This window comes from Hemicordylus capensis, chromosome 1 (genome assembly GCF_027244095.1).
Source record: "Hemicordylus capensis ecotype Gifberg chromosome 1, rHemCap1.1.pri, whole genome shotgun sequence".
NCBI lineage: Eukaryota > Metazoa > Chordata > Lepidosauria > Squamata > Cordylidae > Hemicordylus > Hemicordylus capensis.
Window position 1 is genome coordinate 35,643,695 of NC_069657.1, and position 20,992 is coordinate 35,664,686.

Genomic DNA, 20,992 nt, shown 5'->3' on the forward strand with positions numbered 1-20,992 from the left:
TCTCTCAGGTAGATTCCAGATGGTGGAGCTTGGTGACAGTTGCTCCTCAAAACGGGAGCTGTTATATGGAGTCCCTCAGGGCTCCATTCTGTCACCAATGCTTTTTAAGATCTACATGAAACTGCTGAGTGAGGTCATCAGGAGGTTTGGTGCTAGGTGTTATCAGTATGCTGATGACACCCAAACCTACTTCTCCTTTTCATCTTCAGGAAATGGCACTCATTCTCTAAATGCCTGCCTACAGGCAGTAATGGGCTGGATGAGGGATAAGAAATTGAAGCTGAATCCAAGCAAGACGGAGGTGCTCATTGTGGGGGCTCAGAATCTGAGGAGTGAGTTAGATCTTCCTGTGCTGGATGGGGTTACATTCCCCCAGAAGGAGCAGGTGCGCAGCTTGGTAGTACTCCTGGACCCAGGCCTCACCCTGGTATCTCAGGTGGAGGCCATGGCTAGGAGTGCTTTCTATCAGCTTCGGCTGATTCAACAGCTGCACCCATTCCTTGAAGAGGATGACCTCAAAACAGTGGTGCATCAGCTGGTAACCTCCCGGCTTGACTATTGCAATGCGCTCTACGTGGGGCTGCCTTTGTACGTAGTTCGGAAACTTCAATTAGTTCGGAATGCAGCAGCCAGATTGGTCTCTGGGGTAACCCAGAGAGACCATATTACACCTATTTTGAAACAATTGCACTGGCTGCCAATATGTTTCCAGGCAAAATACAAAGTGCTGGTTATTACCTTTAAAGCCCTGAACGGCTTAGGCCTGAGTTACCTTAGAGAGTGCCTTTTTCTGCATGAACCCCACCGTACATTAAGGTCATCTGAGGAGGTTTGTCTCCACTTACCACCAGATCGTCTGGTGGCGACTCAGAGGCGGGCCTTCTCTATAGCTGCTCCGGGGCTGTGGAATGCGCTCCCTGCAGAAATCCACAATTTGAATTCTTTATTAGCCTTCAGGAGAGCCCTTAAAACGTATTTGTTTGGCCTGGCTTTCCAGGGTTTTTAAATATGTTTTAATATTCTAACCTGATTTTGGGGCTTTTAATCACTGTAATTGTTTAATTGTTGTTTTAAAATGTTTTTAAATTGTTAATTGTTGTTATATTGTTTTAATTTGTTTTAGCTCTTTATTGTTTTAGTGGTTTGTTTTAATTGTAAACTGCCCTGAGCGGTATATAAATCAAATAAATAAATGTGCAGATTTTTCTGTTTCATGAGGAAGGAGGAGCTTTTTTCAGCAACCTCCCCTTCCCTCCACCTGTGCCTGCTGCAACTCTCAAGAACATTGTTCCAACTTCCAGGGACATTGTACTAACTCTCAGGGTGGCTCATGGGGTAAGAGGAAATAACAGAAAGTTACACCTCGTGCAACAGAAAACCCTGGCACATTTGCAGAAGGCTCTTTGCCACTTTGATTCCAACTAAATTTTCCTTATTTTCTTGTTTGGTGTGTGTTCAAAAGTCAATCATTTGACACAGGATTAATTTTTTGTTGTGTCTGTGTTTTTTTTTTTTAGCAAACTTGACAGGTCATGTAGAGAAAGTGGGCATTGAGAACTTTGAACTCTTGAAAGTTCTTGGAACAGGAGGTAAGAATGACCATTTTTGCTAATGAAATAAAGTAGTTCTGGTTTGAAATAATTATATTTGATTAATGTTCTTAGAGTCAGATTTCTTATAGTTTGGTGTTCTGGGAGTATTGAGCATTTTAGTTTCTTCTTCAAGGTTCTCACTAATAAAAGATGTTGGGTTATAAAACATAAGTAACCATAAATTTTGGAAGATATAAATTTTAGATGACATTCTACTATCGCATTCTCAGCAAGGATAATTTTGTGTACTGGTTGCATGGATCTGGACTTGACAAAACACCTGTCATCCAAACATGAAGTGCATGTGCAGATATCGGTGGAAGCTAGTGCATTCCTAATTCTCCCACTCCAAATAGGAGCATAGAACCAAATAAAGACAATATGGAATATTGGATCCTTTCTTCCTTAAGAGCAGCAGGATTTTCTTTTGAATCAGCTAACCAGGCAGCAATCATGTGCTTGCATTGTGCTGACTGACATGTCCCTATTTCCACTACAACTTCTTAAACTGTTTCCACTACAACTTCTTAAACTGTTTAATTGTTTTTATCCTGTGATATTGTTTTAATTGTTTTTATTCTGTGGAATTGTTTTAATTGCTTTTACTCTGTTTTATCATGTTTTAAATTGTGTACACTACCTAGAGATATAGATAACAGGCAGTATATAAATATGATGAATAAATAAATAACTTCCTAATGTTATCTTCCTCCCACCCACCCACCCCAGCTCTGCAGTGGCTGCTAGTGATTAGCCTCCATGAATTGTTTCTGCAGTCCACTGCCATACAACCAAACTCTGCCCGAACATTTCTGTATATCCTCCCAATCCTTTAGCATACAGTATGGTAGTAGTTTTTGTGTACACACTTCCATCCCCTTTCTTGCTGTCCTGCAATTGTGGAGGCCTACCATTTAGACTGAGCATCCTTCCATGTATCCTCCCAGCTCTCACAAAAGGACCATATCTCAAATTGCTGAATTTCCAGAGTCTGATAATTGCTGTATTCACACATAACAGCAAACTGCAGATAGACGAACATGAGGTTAATTTTTGTAACTGTGAATCGCATTGCAGACATTCATCCAACCATAGCCCTGCAACCTCCAATTTCAGGGCAGGGGAGCCACTCCTTCCTGATCCACCAAAGCCGCATCCCATCATGCATGTGCTTATGAACATACTTCTTTATCAATTCATTTTTGGAGACCTAAATACATAATGTCCATCTTGCCATCCCGTCCCCTGCCAGCGGGGGGAACAAGAGACACAGTGGAAAGCGGGCATCCCCCAACATGACTTTTCACCTTGACTGTCTGAGAAGCTTGGGATGGGACAATGCAGCATCCCTGTTGCCTGGCAACAGCTTGAGAAGTGCAGAGACAGGGTGTGGGGCAAGCACTCAGAGAGGCGGCCTGCAAGAGTCACAGCAGGCATGGAACAGGCGTGTTCCTGGGTGGGTCTAGGCCATACATCTGCATTGGGATGTATCACAGCTGCCTTCAAACCTCAGGTTGGACAGTGAAACTCACTACAAATCAAAGGTTCAAATTGGAGTTAGGCAAGGGAAACCGCAGGCTGCTTTTCCAACCTCTGCCTCCTTCAACTCTGGTTTGGTGTTACATGCAAATGGGGCTTATGTCTCATGCCACCTGTTCAGATTTCTAATCTGTTCTGATGTACTGTACTTATTCTAATCTGTACTGCTGTTTAAGGTTTGAACCTTGTATATATTTTGTATGCACACTAAAAGCAACAGTAGATTGTCTAATTCAAATTTTCTTCAGAGTATGGTTTGGAAGGTAGATGTTAAAAATGCGTCTAAGATCAAATCATACTATCCTGGTCTGGTCAAGCTTTCTTTAAAGTACTTAGTGCAGTTTTCAGCTACTCCCTATGTTATGTTTTTCATGCAGCATAAAATACTATCCTGTTAAGGAGGATTTTGGTAGTATGTTAATTAAAGCTTGACCTCTCTTTAAGATTTAGAAAACTATTGTGACTCATGCATGTTTTGCAGCACCAACTATATTAAGAATTCTAAGGTTATTTTTGCTAAGTTTTAGATAATGCAAAGTTGAGCATGCTAAAATTTGCATATATGCCCTTGTTAGTTATAGATATGTCATTGAATGCAAAATGCATTCGAAGAATATGGAAAGATTGAAGAAAATGTCAGAAAGATTTTCCTTTTAAGTATGATCTCATGTATGCATTATTTAAACTTCTTAAAGTAATTACTACATACCTAGGCTAACATCTGGACTAGCACTTTGTTGATGCAACAGAGCTGACATCCACACTAACATTGCACTATCATACAAGGGGGAAGGAGCAGTTTTCACCAATCTCCTGTTCCTTCTGAAGCTCACAATGCCCCTTGAAAATATATCCTTGAGGGTCATGCAACTCTCAGGGAAACATTCTCAGGTGGCACAGTGAGCTTCAGAGGGAGGGGAGATTGGCAAAAATTGCTTCTCTCATAATGGAGCAGTGTTGGTATAGATGTCAGCACTGTTGTATCAGCACATTGCTAGTTCGGATGTCAGCAATAGTAAGCAGTGTCTGTCTGTTCTTAACAGTAGTAATAAAGGTTTCAGTGACATTTAAATGTCTCACTGAAAAAATGTAACCTCTGCTGAATCTTCACAGGTGTTGACCCGATAGCCCTGTTCCAAACAATTTATTGGCTGTGCTAATGAACAAGATGCCATTGGGTTCAGAGATTACAGCTATTATCTTTCTGTACTGTACAACATAGGACAGCTTGATCTGGGCTCTTTGTTTGATAGGGATAAGATACTATAAAGTGATAGGGATTAGATACTATAATTATACAAACTTCTGTCTTTTTAATATCTATGTAATGCTTTTGATTTTAGCCTATGGGAAGGTATTTCTGGTGAGGAAAATAAGTGGCCATGATGCTGGCAAGTTGTATGCCATGAAAGTATTGAAAAAAGCAACGATAATTCAAAAAGCCAAAACGACCGAACATACAAAGACTGAACGGCAAGTACTGGAACACATTAGACAATCTCCATTTTTGGTCACTTTGCATTATGCTTTTCAGACAGATACAAAGCTTCATCTCATTTTGGGTAAGTTTTAAAATAAATAACTATCTTATTGAACAAAACCCCCTAAACTTCACGATCCATATTTCAGCATATGTGATTGATTGAATTATAGGCAGCATAACAATTATTGTGAATACTTTTAATTCACTTGCATCTTTGTTTTTATTAGAAGCACTTGCTCCTTGATGTAAATCTATAGGTCCATGAGAAGCAAAAGTGGAAATAATAAACATACTTTTTATAATTTGGAACCTTCCTTTTGATTCAGTCCTTATTGTAATTTACCATAGACTGGTCCCTGAAGCAGTTTTGGTCTTCTTAAAACCAATTCAGCAAAATTTATTTGTAAAACTCATTATTATAAAAAAGAACTCTCACATGGAATAAAAAATCCAAAAATACATTTACTGAACTGAATACAACTAGATGGCCAAGTTCAGTGTTCATCAACTGATTGGCTGATTAAGTATTGACTTCCATCTTAAATTCCTTTCATTTGATTCCCAGGATGGTTTTAGCCACCGTGTGAAATTTATTTGGGCGGTATAGAAATATTTTAAATAAAAAAAAATACAAATATATATATATATTTTGAATTCTCTGGCATTTTTGGAGTGGCGGTATATAAATCAAATAAATAAATAAATAAAATATAATAACTTATCACATCCTGCCTAATTTTGTCATTGTTTTAAAAAGAGTTGTTAGAAGTGAGATTTAGAAAAATTATCCAGACCATCTTGAATATGTTAACCTTTTCAGTGATCTGAAAGCAAGTCAGAATGAAAACAAAAAAACCCAATTAAGTTCTATGTATGTGAGATAGTGTTACAGAGCAAACAACCAGGATAGGGGCTGGTAAGAAGACAGAACAATATGAGCTGAGGTTATGGTACTGAGCTAGGCAGGAAGGTAGAAAAGAACCCTGTTACACTGGTGTGTCTAAAACAAAACCAGTAAGGAATTTCTGTAGTTGTTAAACAGTTTGCTGGTTAGTGTACTTTAGGCATTTTAAAGTATTTTTTGATGATTCAGGAGGAGGTGTATGTTGAAATTGTATGCATGTGTGCAGCTGCTAAGATGAGATTTCTGTTTCCAGTGCTGGCAAGCTCCTGTTCAGGTTTCACAAAAATTAGCACATGCGGGCAAAGTTTATTCCTTTATACTATTTATGCCCCTCCTTTCAACTGAATGGTCCTCATGGCAGCTTGCAGTGCTTGAAGTAATAATTAATTTAAAAACAAACAGAATACCCACACATACACATGTGAACCGTTCAAAAGCCATAAGCCCGCTGGCTAAGTGGAAATCTTTTTCCTAGCAGCTGTGACAGCTTTTCAAAGATGTCTACTAAAACCTTAATCAAAATAGCAGAGAGAGAGAGAGAGACCTGTAAGTACACCAGTGAATGCTGTTGAATATATCTTGTTGGTTTTGATTTCTAACTTGCTGATACGCATGGTTCATTTACATCATATATCAGCATATCTTAGGACTTAACAATGCAATAACATGCAAATACCTGTAACCACAGCTCTTATGGCTCCCCTCACACCAGGAAAAGTGGCTTCATGAGGAGGATGCTTGGCCCTTAGTTGCTGCTTCTCTGCTCCAAATTGCTCCTCGCCACAGATATGGTTCAAAATAACGATGCACTTAGAACTCCATAAAGGGAAAAGCTACTAGGGATATTTCAAATGGAGAAGTGGCAGACAGGTAAAAGATTAAGCGCCCTTTGCCCATATTGCTGCTTCTGTGCCCAGAATCAAAACTTTCTGAAGTAGCATTGCTGGGAGGCAGGAGACCTGTCAGGGTTTGATTGCACATAGGCCCTTAAATGTCTGTTGTTCTTCTCACCTAAGTGTAACTGAGCAAAACCACTCTTGAAAAGCTTCATCTAGAGATGAGTAACTACAGTTTTAAGACTATTAAAGTGAGGATAATATATGTTCATTTATATGCAAATACTATATTTCCTGTATTTTAGATTATATAAATGGAGGAGAACTTTTTACCCATCTTTCACAAAGAGAGAGATTTACTGAAGATGAGGTACGGATATATATTGGAGAGATTGTATTGGCACTTGAACATCTACACAAGGTAAAACCAGATTTTTAACTTTGTTAGAACTTCAGTTGCTTTAAAAAAATGCAACATAAAGCAAAACAGAGATATTTTTTGGTCATATAAACATTAACCATGATCTACGGATGAAGGTGGGGAGAAATACATCTTGAGCCCATTCGCATAACTGGCCAGGCCAGGGACGGGGGGAAGCAGGATTCAACCTATCTTCCCCCAGATGATTCCTCTTTAGCCTTCTGGGGTGCAAACCATGTGCCCACATGCCAGGAGCAGCACAAATGACTATTCACGCTGCTCCTGGCAGTGCAGAGTAATAGAGGCCGAGACTTGTTTTTCGGACTTCCACATATCCCACAAAGCACCACGCAATGAACGTAGTGCCTTGGTGGATTTCTCCATCAGATGGGGGCTCTAGGCACCCATTTCTGATTCCTCAGCTGACCCCTGGATTAAGGCACCTGCCTGGCAGTCTTAGATGTCATCTTCGCTCCAGCAGTTAAGGCCTTCCTGCACTGAGGAACCCTGGATATCCCTGCCTGAGAGCCACCCCCTTTCTTCCCCTTAACTACAGCAGACTAGGAGACGTATAAAACTCTTCTTTTTCTCCCTTGTCCTCACTGCCTTCTTACATCTGTTCCCTGTTCCCCCCCCCCATCTTCTCTTGCAACAGCCTTAAATCTTGCAACTGCAGCCAATACTCAATTGTCAGTTATTGGGTTGTGTTCTTTTAATAACCGTTTTTTCCTTTTGAAAAGCCCTTCCTTTGCCTTTGTTTGGCTCTCTGGACCAAGGTATTTAAGGGTGACACATCACTTTCCAGACCTGACCTGAAGTCAATCACACTTACTGGTTTGGTGCTGATCGTTCTGGAGAGCTGGGAGGAGAGCTGGTCTTGTGGTAGCAAGCCTGAATTGTCCTATTTGCTAATCAGGGTCTTCCCTTGTTTGCATTTGAATGGGAGGCAACATATATGAGCACTGTAAGATATTCCCCTCAGGGGAAGGGAAGAGCTCTAGGAAGAGCTTGCATGGAGAAGGTTCCACATTCCCTCCCTCGCATGTCCAAGATAGGGCTGAGAGATAGTCCTGCCTCCAACTTTGGTGAAGCTGCAGCCAGTCTGTGTAGATTGTACTGAGCTAGATGGACCAATGGTCAGACTCGGTATGTGGCAGCTTCTTATGTTGCTGTGTTCCACTCTACCAGATGGATAACTGCCTGCTTCCCTAACTAGCATTGTTGGAAGTAAGATTCCCTAGTATTCAAATAATTTCTCCAGTGTCACCGTATAAGCCACCCAAAATGAATTTCAGTCAAGGACATAACTAAGGTACACATGTGTAAAGGGTCCAAACGAACACGATAACAAAGCGGCCTTTTGTAAGCTCACACAGGCTTATGAATGTGTGTGACAGAATTATCTGTATTTCCACATAAACATATTGTGGATTGAACTATAGGATCATCGTTATTGCATAGTATAAGGTATAAGCTTATTTTTTTAATGCTAATTGTCATAGCTCAGTTTATTTATAATAATGTTAGTTTTGATTCAAACACAATAATTTATTATTTATGATCGTAATTTATGTACTGTTCCCTCACACTTAATATACACATTTTATTCCAGTTTAGCATAGAGTAGGTTATAGTTGTAAGATACTATTACACAGGGACGTAACTATAATAGGGCAAGGGGAGACAGTTGTCTGGGGGCCCACTGCCTTGGGGGACCCTCCAGAGGCAAGTCACATGACTGACTCCCCCAGCCGCGCACCCGCCCGGGCTTCCTTCAGTTGTATTCATCCTCCAAAATTGATGTGAGTGTTAAGACCTGGAGCTACCAGAACAGCATGTCTTTCTCTAGTACCATTAAATGACTTGCATCGTCCACAATTTACAAAACCTTTAAAAAAATAATTTAGGATGATGTGTGAGTTGGGGCCCATTTTAAAATCTTGTCTTTGGGCCCACTCCAACATTGCTACGCCCCTGCTATTACATGTCTTTAACATGATTGCTAGTATAAAATGATTTTAATATTTTTTACAGTTGGGAATTATCTATCGAGACATAAAGCTTGAGAATATTCTCCTTGATTCTGATGGCCATGTGGTGCTGACTGACTTTGGCTTGAGTAAGGAGTTTGTTAGTGATGAAGTGAGTATCTGCATAACAAGTGACTATATAAATGGGGCCATAAAATATAATTCTTCGTTGTGGTCATCTGTGCCTTACACCTATGGGCTTTGTGTGTGTGCAGAAGCCCCAATCCGGAATGTTCTAAGCTTCTTGAGTTTAGGTGGGAGCCCCGCCACGCAATGCCCTATGAGCCTGCATCCCGTTCCTTCCCCTCAGTCTTTCTTCATCTGCAGACAAGAAGACACTTCTCCATTGCTCCGAGCTTCCAAAAAAACCCACAAAAAAGCCAGAGATAGGGAATGCTAAGTGCCTAGCGTTTTGGTTACCCACCTTTCTTTCCACTCTTCTTTCCTATCAAAGTTACTTCTTCCTTTAGTTTTGCGTTTTTCTTTTCCTTGGTTCCCGCCCCCCCACCCCAACTTTTTGTTGATCTTTTGACTCCATCCCAGGGCACCCTGGCATATGGCTCCAAAAGTGACTTTTCAAAGGTGTTCCCACTTTGCTACCAAACTACCATCAACAGAAGGCCACAGTCGGTGCCCATTCTGCTTGAGGGAAACCCATGTGGTGGACACTTGTCGCCACTGCTTGCAGTTAATTGAACAGGCCCGTAAAAACAGGGCGTCCAGATTTCGGGCGTGGCACTGGGAGCAAGCCCTCCTCTCTTCTAAGGCTCTCTTGTCGCCCACAATGCAAGCCTCTGCTGGTGAGCAAACTCCCTCAGCAAGCACGCTTTTGCTCCCCGCCTCAACTAATCCATTGGGGCAGAGCATGCTCCCGAAGCCGACCCCAGACCTACGGCTCCTAGGGACTCCACTACTATGCAGACGGCGGTGGCTCCTCAGACAAACCTCCTAAAAAAGAAGAAAAAGAAAAAACGCAAAGATCCGAATCCCATTAAACAAACTGAAACTAAAAAGCAGTCTGTGGAGCAGGATCTGTCCCAGCAGCCGAAAAAGAAGAAAATGTTTCAAGTTTGGGCCACTCGCCCCGCCGAAACCCCCCTGCGCTTTCCGACTCCGGTCCCGTCGGAGGACGCCTTAGCCTCAGAGAATGAGTGCCTTGGTCTCGACTGCGACGACTTAGCTGGGAAGGAAGAAGAGTGCTCCCCCTTATTCCAGGGAGCTATGGACTTGGAGGAAGCCCGAACGTGCTTAATCTCTTCAGCACTGCATTCCAAGATTGAGCATTTGTACCCTCAGGACTGAAGGGCTATACAGACACGGTCTTGATACCGAGAGCCTGCTAGATGGGACTATGACCAGGACTGCTCTTACACTCGCTTTTGATCCCAAGAAAGGCAGCATAGAGCTTACGATTCTGATCTTGACGGTTACCCAGTCTTGTACTACTACATGGACTGCTACCCATACGAGCCTCACCCTAGCGGCTGCTATCATGACGACTATGAGGACTATTACGAGGACAGATTCCGTCCTTACTTGAGACCCTACCATCCTTGGTCCCGGTCCCCCTGAGAAAGGGGACACTATCCAACAAGTAAGGAAACTTCAGCTTGCCCTTCCCATAGAAACCCGCCTCCATGGGAACCCCAACCCCAACCATCGGAGACCACAATTCAGGCAGCATTGCCTGCTGAACCGGAGGCAACGCAGGAGACGGGCCCACTCAACCCAGGCGGTCTCAACCTTTGTCTGCTCTGTACCACTAGAGGTGATTTGCCAAGCAGCTACTTGGTCTACTCCGCTGTCCTTTGTCCAGCACTATGTGCTGGAAGTACACTCTCGTTGACAGTCAGCATATGGGAAAGAAGTATTGAATTCGCTCTTCGCTTGACGCCCATCTCCAGGTAAGCCTTAGCTTGTGATGCGCCCATAGGTATAACACACAGACGACCACAACAAAGAACAACAGGTTGCTTACCTGTAACTTTGGTTCTTCTAGTGGTCATCTGTGCTCTTACACACCCTCCCTCCTTCCCTCTATAGAGATGTTGGGGCGGGCTCAGAGACTGAGGGGAAGGAATGGGAGGCAGGCGCATTGGGGGCGGGGCTCCCGCCTAAACTCAAGAAGCTTGGGACGTTCCGGATTGGGGCTTCTGCACACACGCAAAGCCCATAGGTGTAAGAGCACAGATGATCACTAGAAGAACCAAAGTTACAGGTAAGCAACCTGTTGTTACAGATGATTGCTCTCATAGAGCTCTTCATGCACATTTAAGAACAGAATTTGCCTTATAGGACTGGTGTGGGTGTAACACTAACTGGGCCAATGGATCAGAATCAGGCTGTGAGATAGTAAGGCTAATCACATGACCAGGAGGTATGGAGGGCAGAGGGGAAGGCTGTACCACACTTACCTTACTCCCAGACGATCTCCTTGCCTGCCTGGCCACGTGGCTCGGCCACACACACTAGCAGTGCTCCTGGGAGCTGGACGGCTTGCCAGAGGCCGGGACAATGCGTCCCGGCCTCCGAGAACCCCACAATGCACTGCATGCTGAGCATGGTGCATTGGGAAAATTCCGCTGTCAGACGGGTGCTCTAGGTGCAAGCAGCCCAAGCAAACACATGATTCCGGCGCCGGGATTAAGGGTGCACTTGCACCCTTTGGCTAAGAGCCAGGGCAAAAAGCAGAGTTAGGCTGGGCGGGAGCACTGGGTTTGGGAGCGATCCTGGCCCTCCACATGAGCAGCCTAACCCAGGCTTGGATGCCCTAGCCTGGATTAGGCTGCTTGTGAGAATAGCTTTTGTGTGTTCCCTGACCCTTTCCCTTCTCCACATACATCTTCCTCCACCCTACTCTTGCCTTGGTTCATGATAACACCCGACTTTTGTTAACTCTGGTTAAAATGAACCTGGGGATGTTCCTAAACCATGGTTCAGAATTAGGTGTTCTAATGTCCCTGTGTTCTTTTTAAAACTAGAGCTATTGACAGTCAGGCATAACTATTAAATATAGTAGAGGGAGGCAGGGAAATCTGCGTAAGATCTCAAGTCCTTAAGTATGTTTGTACCAGACCATAAACTTTCTCGCACATACCTTTTCTGCCTCAAACTAATTCCTTGATCTGGATGGAGATCTGTTGAGATCCGTAAGTATGGGTTCTGTGCCTGCGCAGGGACCACACGGTAGACATGCCTCAGCTTGTCGAGGTGTCCAAGCCCTGCCCACACGCTGGCAGCGGGCTGTTTAAGAGCGGGCTGGACGCCATGTTCCCAGTTCTTTTCCAGCCGCCATCGCGTTTGGACTCCGGTCTGCCGCCTCTTGTTGGTAAAGTTCCTTCATGAGTTCCTTCAACATTTTTTTCGGACTGACTCCTGTGTATGACTTATCTTCTGGCTGACGAACTGTGTTTGGTGATTGACCCGAACTGGCTGACTTGTTTTGATAGGCTTTCTGACCAACGGAACGGAACTGGCTGACCGATTGCGCGCCCCGTCATGGCTGAGGAGAAAAAATCCTTTAAACGCTGTGAGAGCTGTAATGCAAAGCTCCCCTCAAAGGATCTCCATGATCTATGCCTGTTGTGCCTGGGAGAAGAGCACAACGTGACCTCTTGCAAGATTTGCTTATCTTTCTGCTGTTTGTGCGCCCTTCGGCATCGGAGCTGGCGCTAGACTCTTCGGCCTCGTCAGCGGTCCGACATCTACAGATGATACAGCCCTCGACACCGAGAGTCTTGACATCGAGAGCCCGTTCCTTGTCACCGGCCCCGACTCCGATCTCATCTTCACCTCCATCGACACCGAGTGCCCGGCGATTGACCCCACCTGCATAATCTTTGCACACCCCGGTGGTGTCGATGTTGACTAGGGTATCTCCTCGATGCCGATCACCGTTACCGACCTTCAGCGTCAAGGAAGATGAAGCTGCCGATTCGGCAACAGTTCTCGACCTGTCTACAGCTCAGACCTTGCTGTTGATCCTGGACTCGACATCTAGCACACCATCAATGTCCACTTTTAAAGGTTTTTACCCACCAACTCAGATGCAGTTCCTACTACGGTCTCTACAGTACCTACCTTGTCTGCTGGCCATCTCCATAAGATTTCCACGTGGCACACCTGCAGATTTTCACATATACACCCGATCACTACGTCTGCAAGTACCTCTGCGCTGGGTACTTGTTCTCCTGGCGCCCCATATTCTGATGCGTCAGCTCAACCGTGGAAACCTTATGCTCCACTGGCTCCGTCTTATATTCCGTTAGCCCCGTCTTTACTGGTCACTTCGTTGTCTCATCAGCCTACCAAGCCCACAGAGGTTACCTCAATCTCAACGGTGTCCCAGACTCGACCACAGTTACTGAATCAAAAGGCCACACAGACTGTTGCAGTGTCTTACAGGACAGTAGGTACCCAAACGTGTACTAAATCCCCTTCTCCGCAAGCTACAGTGGAAACTCAGACAGCAGTTCCTTCTTCTCCAGGGCCTTCCACCTCGGAACATTATGGCTCTTCCGATTTCAAATCGGATATGGAGGATACGGACAGTTTGGCGGACCTGCCTGTAGATGTACCGCCGACTACTTACGTCTCCCCGAATGAAGAGATGAAATCCTACTATAAGCACGTGCGTGCTATGGCAGAAGCATTGGGCTTAGATCTACAGTCACAACTCTGCACCATTGATGACCCGGTTTACAACTTTATGCTCAAGACTCAGTCTACTCAACCTGTCGCTCTATCCATGCTCCCGGCAATTACCAGAGCGGCTACGTGTGCTTGGGAGGTGCTCCACACGTCCACGCCCACTTCCAAGAGATTGGAGAGTCTGTACAGAGTACAAGAAAAAGATAACGCCTACTTGTTGAAACACCCAGCTCCAAATTCATTGATGGTTGACTGCGCGACTTCTTCAAAATCTGGGAGGTGCTACACAACACCATCAGAAAGAAGGGCGGAAACTGGACTTGCTAGGTAGAAAAATTTATTCCACCTCATGTCTATCCATCAAGGTGGCTAATTATGCAGCCTGCATGGCCAAATATAACCATAGCATATGGGATTCACTGCAAAACGATCTTGATTCCTTATCCCTAGAGGATTTTAAGAAGCGATATCAACAGACTCTGGAGAAATCAGCGTAACTAGCAAGATAGCAGTTGAGCATAGCTAAGCATCTCACGGAATCTGAATTATGGTCCCTGGCTGCAGCTGTTACTCTTCGCCGCCATGCCTGGCTGAGGTCCACTTCCCTCCAATCAGATATGAAGGAAAAGATTGAAGGTTTGGCCTTTGATGGGGCTGGTCTCTTTAGTGAGTCTACAGACTCAACCATGGAACAGCTCAAGAAATCAAAATTCACGGCCAAGATGTTTACCACTCAACCCTCAACCTATGGATCCAAGTATCGTACCTACTCAAATAGGCAGCGTTCTTCATTCTGGCAGCAAGATCACCAAGATACAGGAGTCCATATCAATCGTATAACAAACGCCCTTTCCAGGGCAAGGCTAAGACCGCCAATTCCCAACGTACCAAGCAGCTGGAGCCTCAGGAGCTCCTTTGAGCCTCAGGATCGCCCACTGGCATTACTCCTTTCTCCATTCCCGCCTGCGGGGGCCTTAACATCTGGCCTGACCACCATAATTCCAACGCTGCCACACTGCAACATCAAGCTGGCATGCCATGCCCCCGCATGGCACCATATAACATCAGACCGCTGGATTCTGAAGATAATTTCTTCAGGATATGCCATAGAATTCAAAACAACCCCTTGGTTCACTGGAATGAAGTTCACCCCTTCTTCGAAAGCATTGCAGGATGAGGTGGTGGAGTTATTGGAGAAAGATGCTATCACCCCAGTGCCATGGGCGGACAGGCGGGAGGGATTCTACTCCCGCTATTTTCAGATTCTGAAAAGGGACAGAGGGGTACGCCCCATCATAGATCTTCGCCTCCTAAACAAGCTGATCAAAGTAAGGAAATTCAGGATGATGTTGTTGCAACAGATCCTACCACTTCTTCAGGGGGAACAATGGCTTGCGACGCTGGATCTGAAAGATGCCTACTTCTACATCAGCATCAGGGAACACCACAGACAGTACCTTTGATTTACCGTGGGACACCAAGTGTTCCAATACATTGTCTTACCCTTCGGGCTATGCACCTCCCCACATGTTTTTACTAAGTGTATGGCGACAGTGATCGCCCATTTGAGAACACAGGGCATCACCATTTATCTTTACTTGGACGACTGGCTCCTGATATCCCGAGACAGGCCTTCTTTATCAAAAAATATGTTGGTGGAAGGTTGTGATCTGAACTCAATCTATAATCGCTATATATGCCTTTCAACTGATCACGCAGCCTCCTGCAGTGCGAATCAAACCATTTATTAGGTCGTTTTCCATTATACACACAAAGAGAGTGTGGATAGCTAAAGAGTGAAATCTTTTGAGACAACATACCTTCTAGGTCCTCATATGCAATAATTGCTTGTGGACCCGGTTGATCTGATGCAATTAAAATATACAAATTGCTTCCCTCGGGGGAATCATATAAGGTATTCAGCTCATTTTCAACTTCCTTTGACCACTTGATTTTACAACCCAACTTAGCTGATCTTTGCTCAAACAAACAAGGGAAAGGAGTGTACCCCCTCACCTGAGGTAGATCTAAACTGGTGAGCATCAGGAGATGGTCGCTAAAAGTTTGCTCGCCCACCTCAAAAGATGTAACCTGGGGGAGCAGGGAGCAGGAAACCATAACATAGTCGACTACACTACTCCCCCATGAAGAAATGAATGTATATTCGCCTGGAATATCTGGTGATATAGTACCATTTAATAATACCAGATCAAACATTCTAGCCAAGTGGATCAGTTGAACTCCAGACCTATTGATAACTTGATCTTTTGATTGCCGAGTTGGTACAGGAGATCCCTCAGCGCAATCCCCCCAGTTCCATAAATGAGAAGCCATTAAGGTGCTGTCATCTGTACCGCAGCTAGAATTGAAATCACCCCTAAGGATGACCGCAGCATGCGGATACTTTAGTATTGCTTCCATTATATATAAATCTAATTGTTGCCAGATGTTATTGGATAAACTGGAGGTTAAACCTGGAGGGATATATACATTGAACAGCAATATATCCCCACTTAGAGCTTTAAGCAGAATAGTCATAGCATACGGAGGAAGATCAGGCAAACGAATAGATTCGACATTAAGGGCTAGTGATACACAACAAGCCAAACCCGCCTTAGACCTTCCCCTGTTGTTATCTGAATGGGCTTTCAATGCATGAACAATATAGCCACTAATATTCAAGTCTTCTTTGGACCAAGTCTCTTGAAATGTTAAAATGTCCCATTGCTGCAAGAAGGTGATAAATTCCATATCAGACCTTTTCCCAGCCCACCCAGCTATGTTCCAACTAAGAATTTTCCAGTCAGATTGCCTACAATTTACATTATATTCCTCCAATTCAACGCAGGGGTGTAAATCAGATGAAGTCTCTATAGGTAAAGATCTAGAGCCGTTTCCTAGCCTAGATGTAGCCAGCGGGGGGGGGGGGTTCATTGTTGCAAGACTGGACACTCCACCATCAAATGGGACAGAATCAACATTTGGATTGTAAAATCCCCACTTAAGAAAACCTAGCAGAAGATGTCACTTCTGCACAGGAGATTCCACCAGCTTATCCGAAACTCCACTTACATTTGCAGAGGCGAAAAAGAAATTGGATATTTTGGTCTGTCTTAGATGATGGGAGTCTAAAGTAGGCAAGTTATTTAATTGATTCCTCTCACAAGAAGCAGCAGCAGGAGCCTTCTCCAACAATACAGGTCTCCCATTGACCTCTTGAGGCACCTTCTTTCTGTGCTTGCGATTTTCTGCTAGAATAGTCTCAAGAGAGGTTAGTTTCCTGATATTAGTCCAGAGGCCATCCTTGAGAAGGGATCCATTGTTTATTTCAAAAATGCTTTCCTCAGCCAGGGATCCCAACGAGCTAGAATTAGAATGGATAGAAGGAGAACAAAAGTTCTGAGACCTGGAGGTCAACAAAGGATCCTTAAAGTTTGGACTGCTCAGATCTTCTGGTTCAGGAAACTCCTCATCCTCCAAAATCTGCAAGAAATTAAAATCATCTGACAGTTTTCCAACTTCCAACTAAAGACATAAATCTTTGTGTTCACCAGAAGGCGGGGGAATCGAACTAGATGAAACATGGACATCCAAAACGGGGTCTCCAAGCCAACAGCCCTGAAGAGGATTCTGCGTCACAGAAGAGGGGTGTCTCCTTTGAACTCCCTTCTGGAAATTCTCTTTCCGCCTAAGATTCCGCTCTAGCAAACTGGGATTCACAGCCTTATTAGGAGAGTTCATCTGATTCACATTCGTATCCACAAACTCCTCAAAGACCCTCGTGGGGAAAATTTCCCACACAGCCAAACGACTCCTCATTCTTATCAGTGATTGCGGGATCAAAGCATGATCAAATGTAAGCAAGAGTTTGAACATATGAACTTTGAAAGGTCTTAGCTCTAAAAACGTCGTCAAATCAATGGCTTGTACAGGAAAAGCCAAAATTTGAGCAAGAGACCTACAAATTTGCACTTTTGAGTACCACCTCTGACGGTTGGTTGAGTTCAAGCAAATAGCCAAGATAAGTTGTTTGGGTTGGTATACTAACTGAAAAGTTCTCACATTCTCCCCATAATTATGATGTACAGGATGAATCAAAGAGGGGACCCCTCCACGGATACTGGAACCTCCATACAGTGGTATTTGGTCTGTAAGTGGGGGCTGGAATTCCGTCTGCACGCCAACATCAGCAGGCTGGTGGTCCTTCTTCAGACTTGTTACTATAGGAGCCCTAAATTTATCATTTAAAACAGACTTAGATCATTTCTTCAATTCCAAAGCCAGCTGGTCCATTTGTTCTGAGACTTTAGAAAAGCGCTGGGAAAGATATTTTAAAGTTTCCAGCACTATTAAAGCCAGATTTGAGGAAGAATCCTCATCAGAATCAGGTAAGGATGTTTTCCTAGGAATAGGGGGAGATAGATCAGCTGAGTCATTCGAGAATAACAAAGAAAGCTCATCCGCTTCACTTAGATTACTAGCCGGTTTGGAAGATTTGTAGCCTTCACACTTTGATTCAAAACAACTCCCCACTGAGCTGCTTCTCATTCCAACACCTAATTTATCAGAAGCATGAGTATCCTCGTGAATATCCTCAGTGGCTCTGCAATTCAACTTACTTTCATTCTGAGGTTGTTGCAACTGTCCTGGTTGCTCAGAAAATATATCCTTCTCCACTTGAAATGTTTGGTTTACTTGAGATGTAAACTCCTCTTCTCCCAGGAATTCCCAAGCTGAGGGTCTCTCTTCAAGTTGCTTATTCAACTTTATAGCTCGTTTATTTTGCTTTCTTCTCATATTTCTACCACCTTATCAGCTTCAGCAAGGACAGTAAAGTAGAAAAAACAAACTAAAACAAATAGTAATTAAGATAAGAAGCGGAGCAGAGAGAATCAGCGTCCTTCCTTCAGCGTCGTTAACTGGAAGTCCCCACTTTGCAGATCCTATCATTCGGAACTACCAGACTAACACTCATCCAGAGACAGAAAAGAGCTACTTTCGCATATCTAGTATGTACGAAATCTTCTCAGAAACCTAGGGATCCAGGTGAACTGGAAGAAATCGTGCCTGGAGCCGATGCAGGTGACTACCTACATAGGTGCAGTGCTGGACACACTGACCCAAAGGGCATACTTACCAGAAGACCGATACTTGTGCATCCAAGATCTAGTTCATCTCTTCCAACAACAACCAATACAACAGGCACAACAGATTCAGTGCCTTCTCGGCCTGATGGCTTCCTGCAATGCTGTTCTGCCTTATGCCCAACTAAAGATGCAAAAGATGCAACTTTGGTTTCTCTCAGTTTTCCACCCCACTGTGGACGGTCAGAGAAAACGCGTGGTGTTATCTCCACAGATTCTGGGTTCGCTGTCTTGGTGGACAAACCACACTCACCTTCTAGTCGGAGTACCATTCCAGATTCTGTCCCCCACAGTTTGGGTGACGACCGATGCATCACTTCTGGGATGGGGAGCTCACTGCCGAAACCACCTTGTTCAAGGACAATGGTCCCACAACCAGGCCCAACTGCACATCAACTTCCTGGAATCGCTAGCTGTATTCCTAGCTCTACAGGCGTTCTTACCTCTGATCCAGGGCAAAGTTGTCCAGATACAGCTGGACAATACTATGGCCCAGGCGTACATCAATCACCAGGGCAGAACTGTGTCTCGAACCTTGTGTGCTCTAAGTGTTCAACTATGGCACTGCTGTATCCGACACCAAGTGACCCCAGTGGCAATCCACATCAAGGGTCTGGAGAACATCCTGACCGACAGTCTCAGTTGTGTTTTTCTTCAAGAGTGTCAGCACAAGTGGGCTCTCAAGACACAATATTTCACTCCCCTCTTCAACCTCTGGGGCTATCCGACCATAGACCTCTTTGCAACATCCAAGAACAGGAAATGTACTCACTTCTGCTCCAGAGTGGGTCACGACCCCCTGTCCCTGGGGGATGCTTTTCAACTGGATTGGTCCCGGGAAACTCCCTACATGTTCCCTCGCCCGACTTCTGACCTCACCTGTATCGAGCATCCTGGTGACACCATGGTGGCCCCGGCAGCCATGGTTTCCACAAGTACTCAAACTATCTTGGAACTGCTTCTGTCATCTCTCTCAGGTTCCAGACCTCTTGTCCCAGGACAAGGGTCTCATCCTGCACCCAGACATACCAACTCTCCGTCTGACCGCATGGCGAATCGGACACTAGACCACATTCTACTTAATCAGCGAAAGCATTCCACCAGGCGAAATTACTTGGGAAAGTGGCTCAGGTTCAAGACCTACGCTAAAGCCCATGGGTTCCTGCCTAAACGTGCGTCCATCCGGGACGTCATCCTTTACCTCATGACCTTAAAGCCTAGAGGTTTAGCGAACGTTTCTTTGAAAGTACACCTAGCGGCGCTATCTGCAAGACACCCAGGCTGTGATGGCAAGACCTTATTCTCACATCCAAAGAGTAAAGCCTTTCTCAAAGGTCTCTCAAATGTCTACCCTCCTGTTAGGACCCCGATGGAGCCCTGGAGCATCTCCCTGGTTCTTACTTCTCTTACTCAAGCTCCAGTCGAGCCTATGGCCACTGCTCCCCTGAGACTAGTTTCCTTGAAGACTGCATTTCTGATCGCTATAGCGATCAGAACACAATGAGTGAGTGAGCTCTGCGGATAGATCCGCCTTATACTAGGTTCTATCCAGAAAACGTTCTGATGCATACGGACTACAACTTTTTACCAAAGGTCGTTTCTACTTTTCATGTGAACCAGGACATTCTACTCCCTACATTCTTCAAAAGTCCTACGACCTTGTTAGAGCGCACCATGCACTACCTAGATGTACGCAGAGCGCTCCTATTCTACTTGGCTCGGACTAGAGACTTCCGCTTATCCAACCGCCTCTTTGTGTCCTATAAAGGCCCAACCAAGGGTTCCTGTGTTTCAAGACAGAGGTTGTTGCACTGGCTGATAGAGCTCATCAAGCTTACCTACGACCTACAGGACAAGAAGCCCCGGAAGCAATAAAAGCTCTTTCCACCTGAGCCCATGCTTCCTCAGCTGCACACCTATCGGGGGTATCATTTGTGGACATCTGCAAAGCGGCTGCGTGGTCCACAGAGATGCCCTTTATCAAGCATTACACCATAGATGTGCGCTCTGCTGCTGAGTCTAACTTTGGGAGGATCGTTATTAAAAGGGTGTTGCAATGACCTCTACTGCCCCCTTCCTCCATGGGGGAGCTTGCTAGACACCCATACTTATGGATCTCGACGGATCTCGATCCAGATAAACAGGTTGCTCACCTGTAACTTATCTGGGAGAGATCCATCGACATCCATAAGACCCTCCCATCCTCCCCTCGGCAATAGTAGCTCCTGTATGTGGGTATGTGTGTGCAGCTCACTCGCTAGTCATGCTTTAACGTTGATGAACTCACCTTTGTACCTGGATGGTCATCCTCCCGGGTGGTCGTCCAAGAACTGGGAACATGGCATCCAGCCCGCTCTTAAATAGTACGCTGCCAGCATGTGGGCGGGGCATGG

At 44.7% G+C, this 20,992-nt stretch overlaps 1 protein-coding gene across 11 annotated transcripts in view; it reads left to right on the forward strand.

Moving 5' to 3' along the window:
* The window catches only part of RPS6KA5 (ribosomal protein S6 kinase A5), a 131,378-nt gene that overhangs the window by 23,593 nt on the left and 86,793 nt on the right, over window positions 1-20,992 (forward strand). For all 11 annotated transcript variants that reach the window (XR_008311211.1, XR_008311212.1, XR_008311214.1 and 8 more), the window contains exons 2-5: window positions 1,518-1,589; window positions 4,475-4,693; window positions 6,660-6,775; window positions 8,810-8,917. Coding sequence is in view for 7 of the 11 variants with exons in the window: in XM_053270555.1 (XP_053126530.1) it covers window positions 1,518-1,589; window positions 4,475-4,693; window positions 6,660-6,775; window positions 8,810-8,917 (515 nt within the window). In the remaining 4 variants the exon portion in view is untranslated. The remainder of the gene's footprint in view (window positions 1-1,517; window positions 1,590-4,474; window positions 4,694-6,659; window positions 6,776-8,809; window positions 8,918-20,992) is intronic.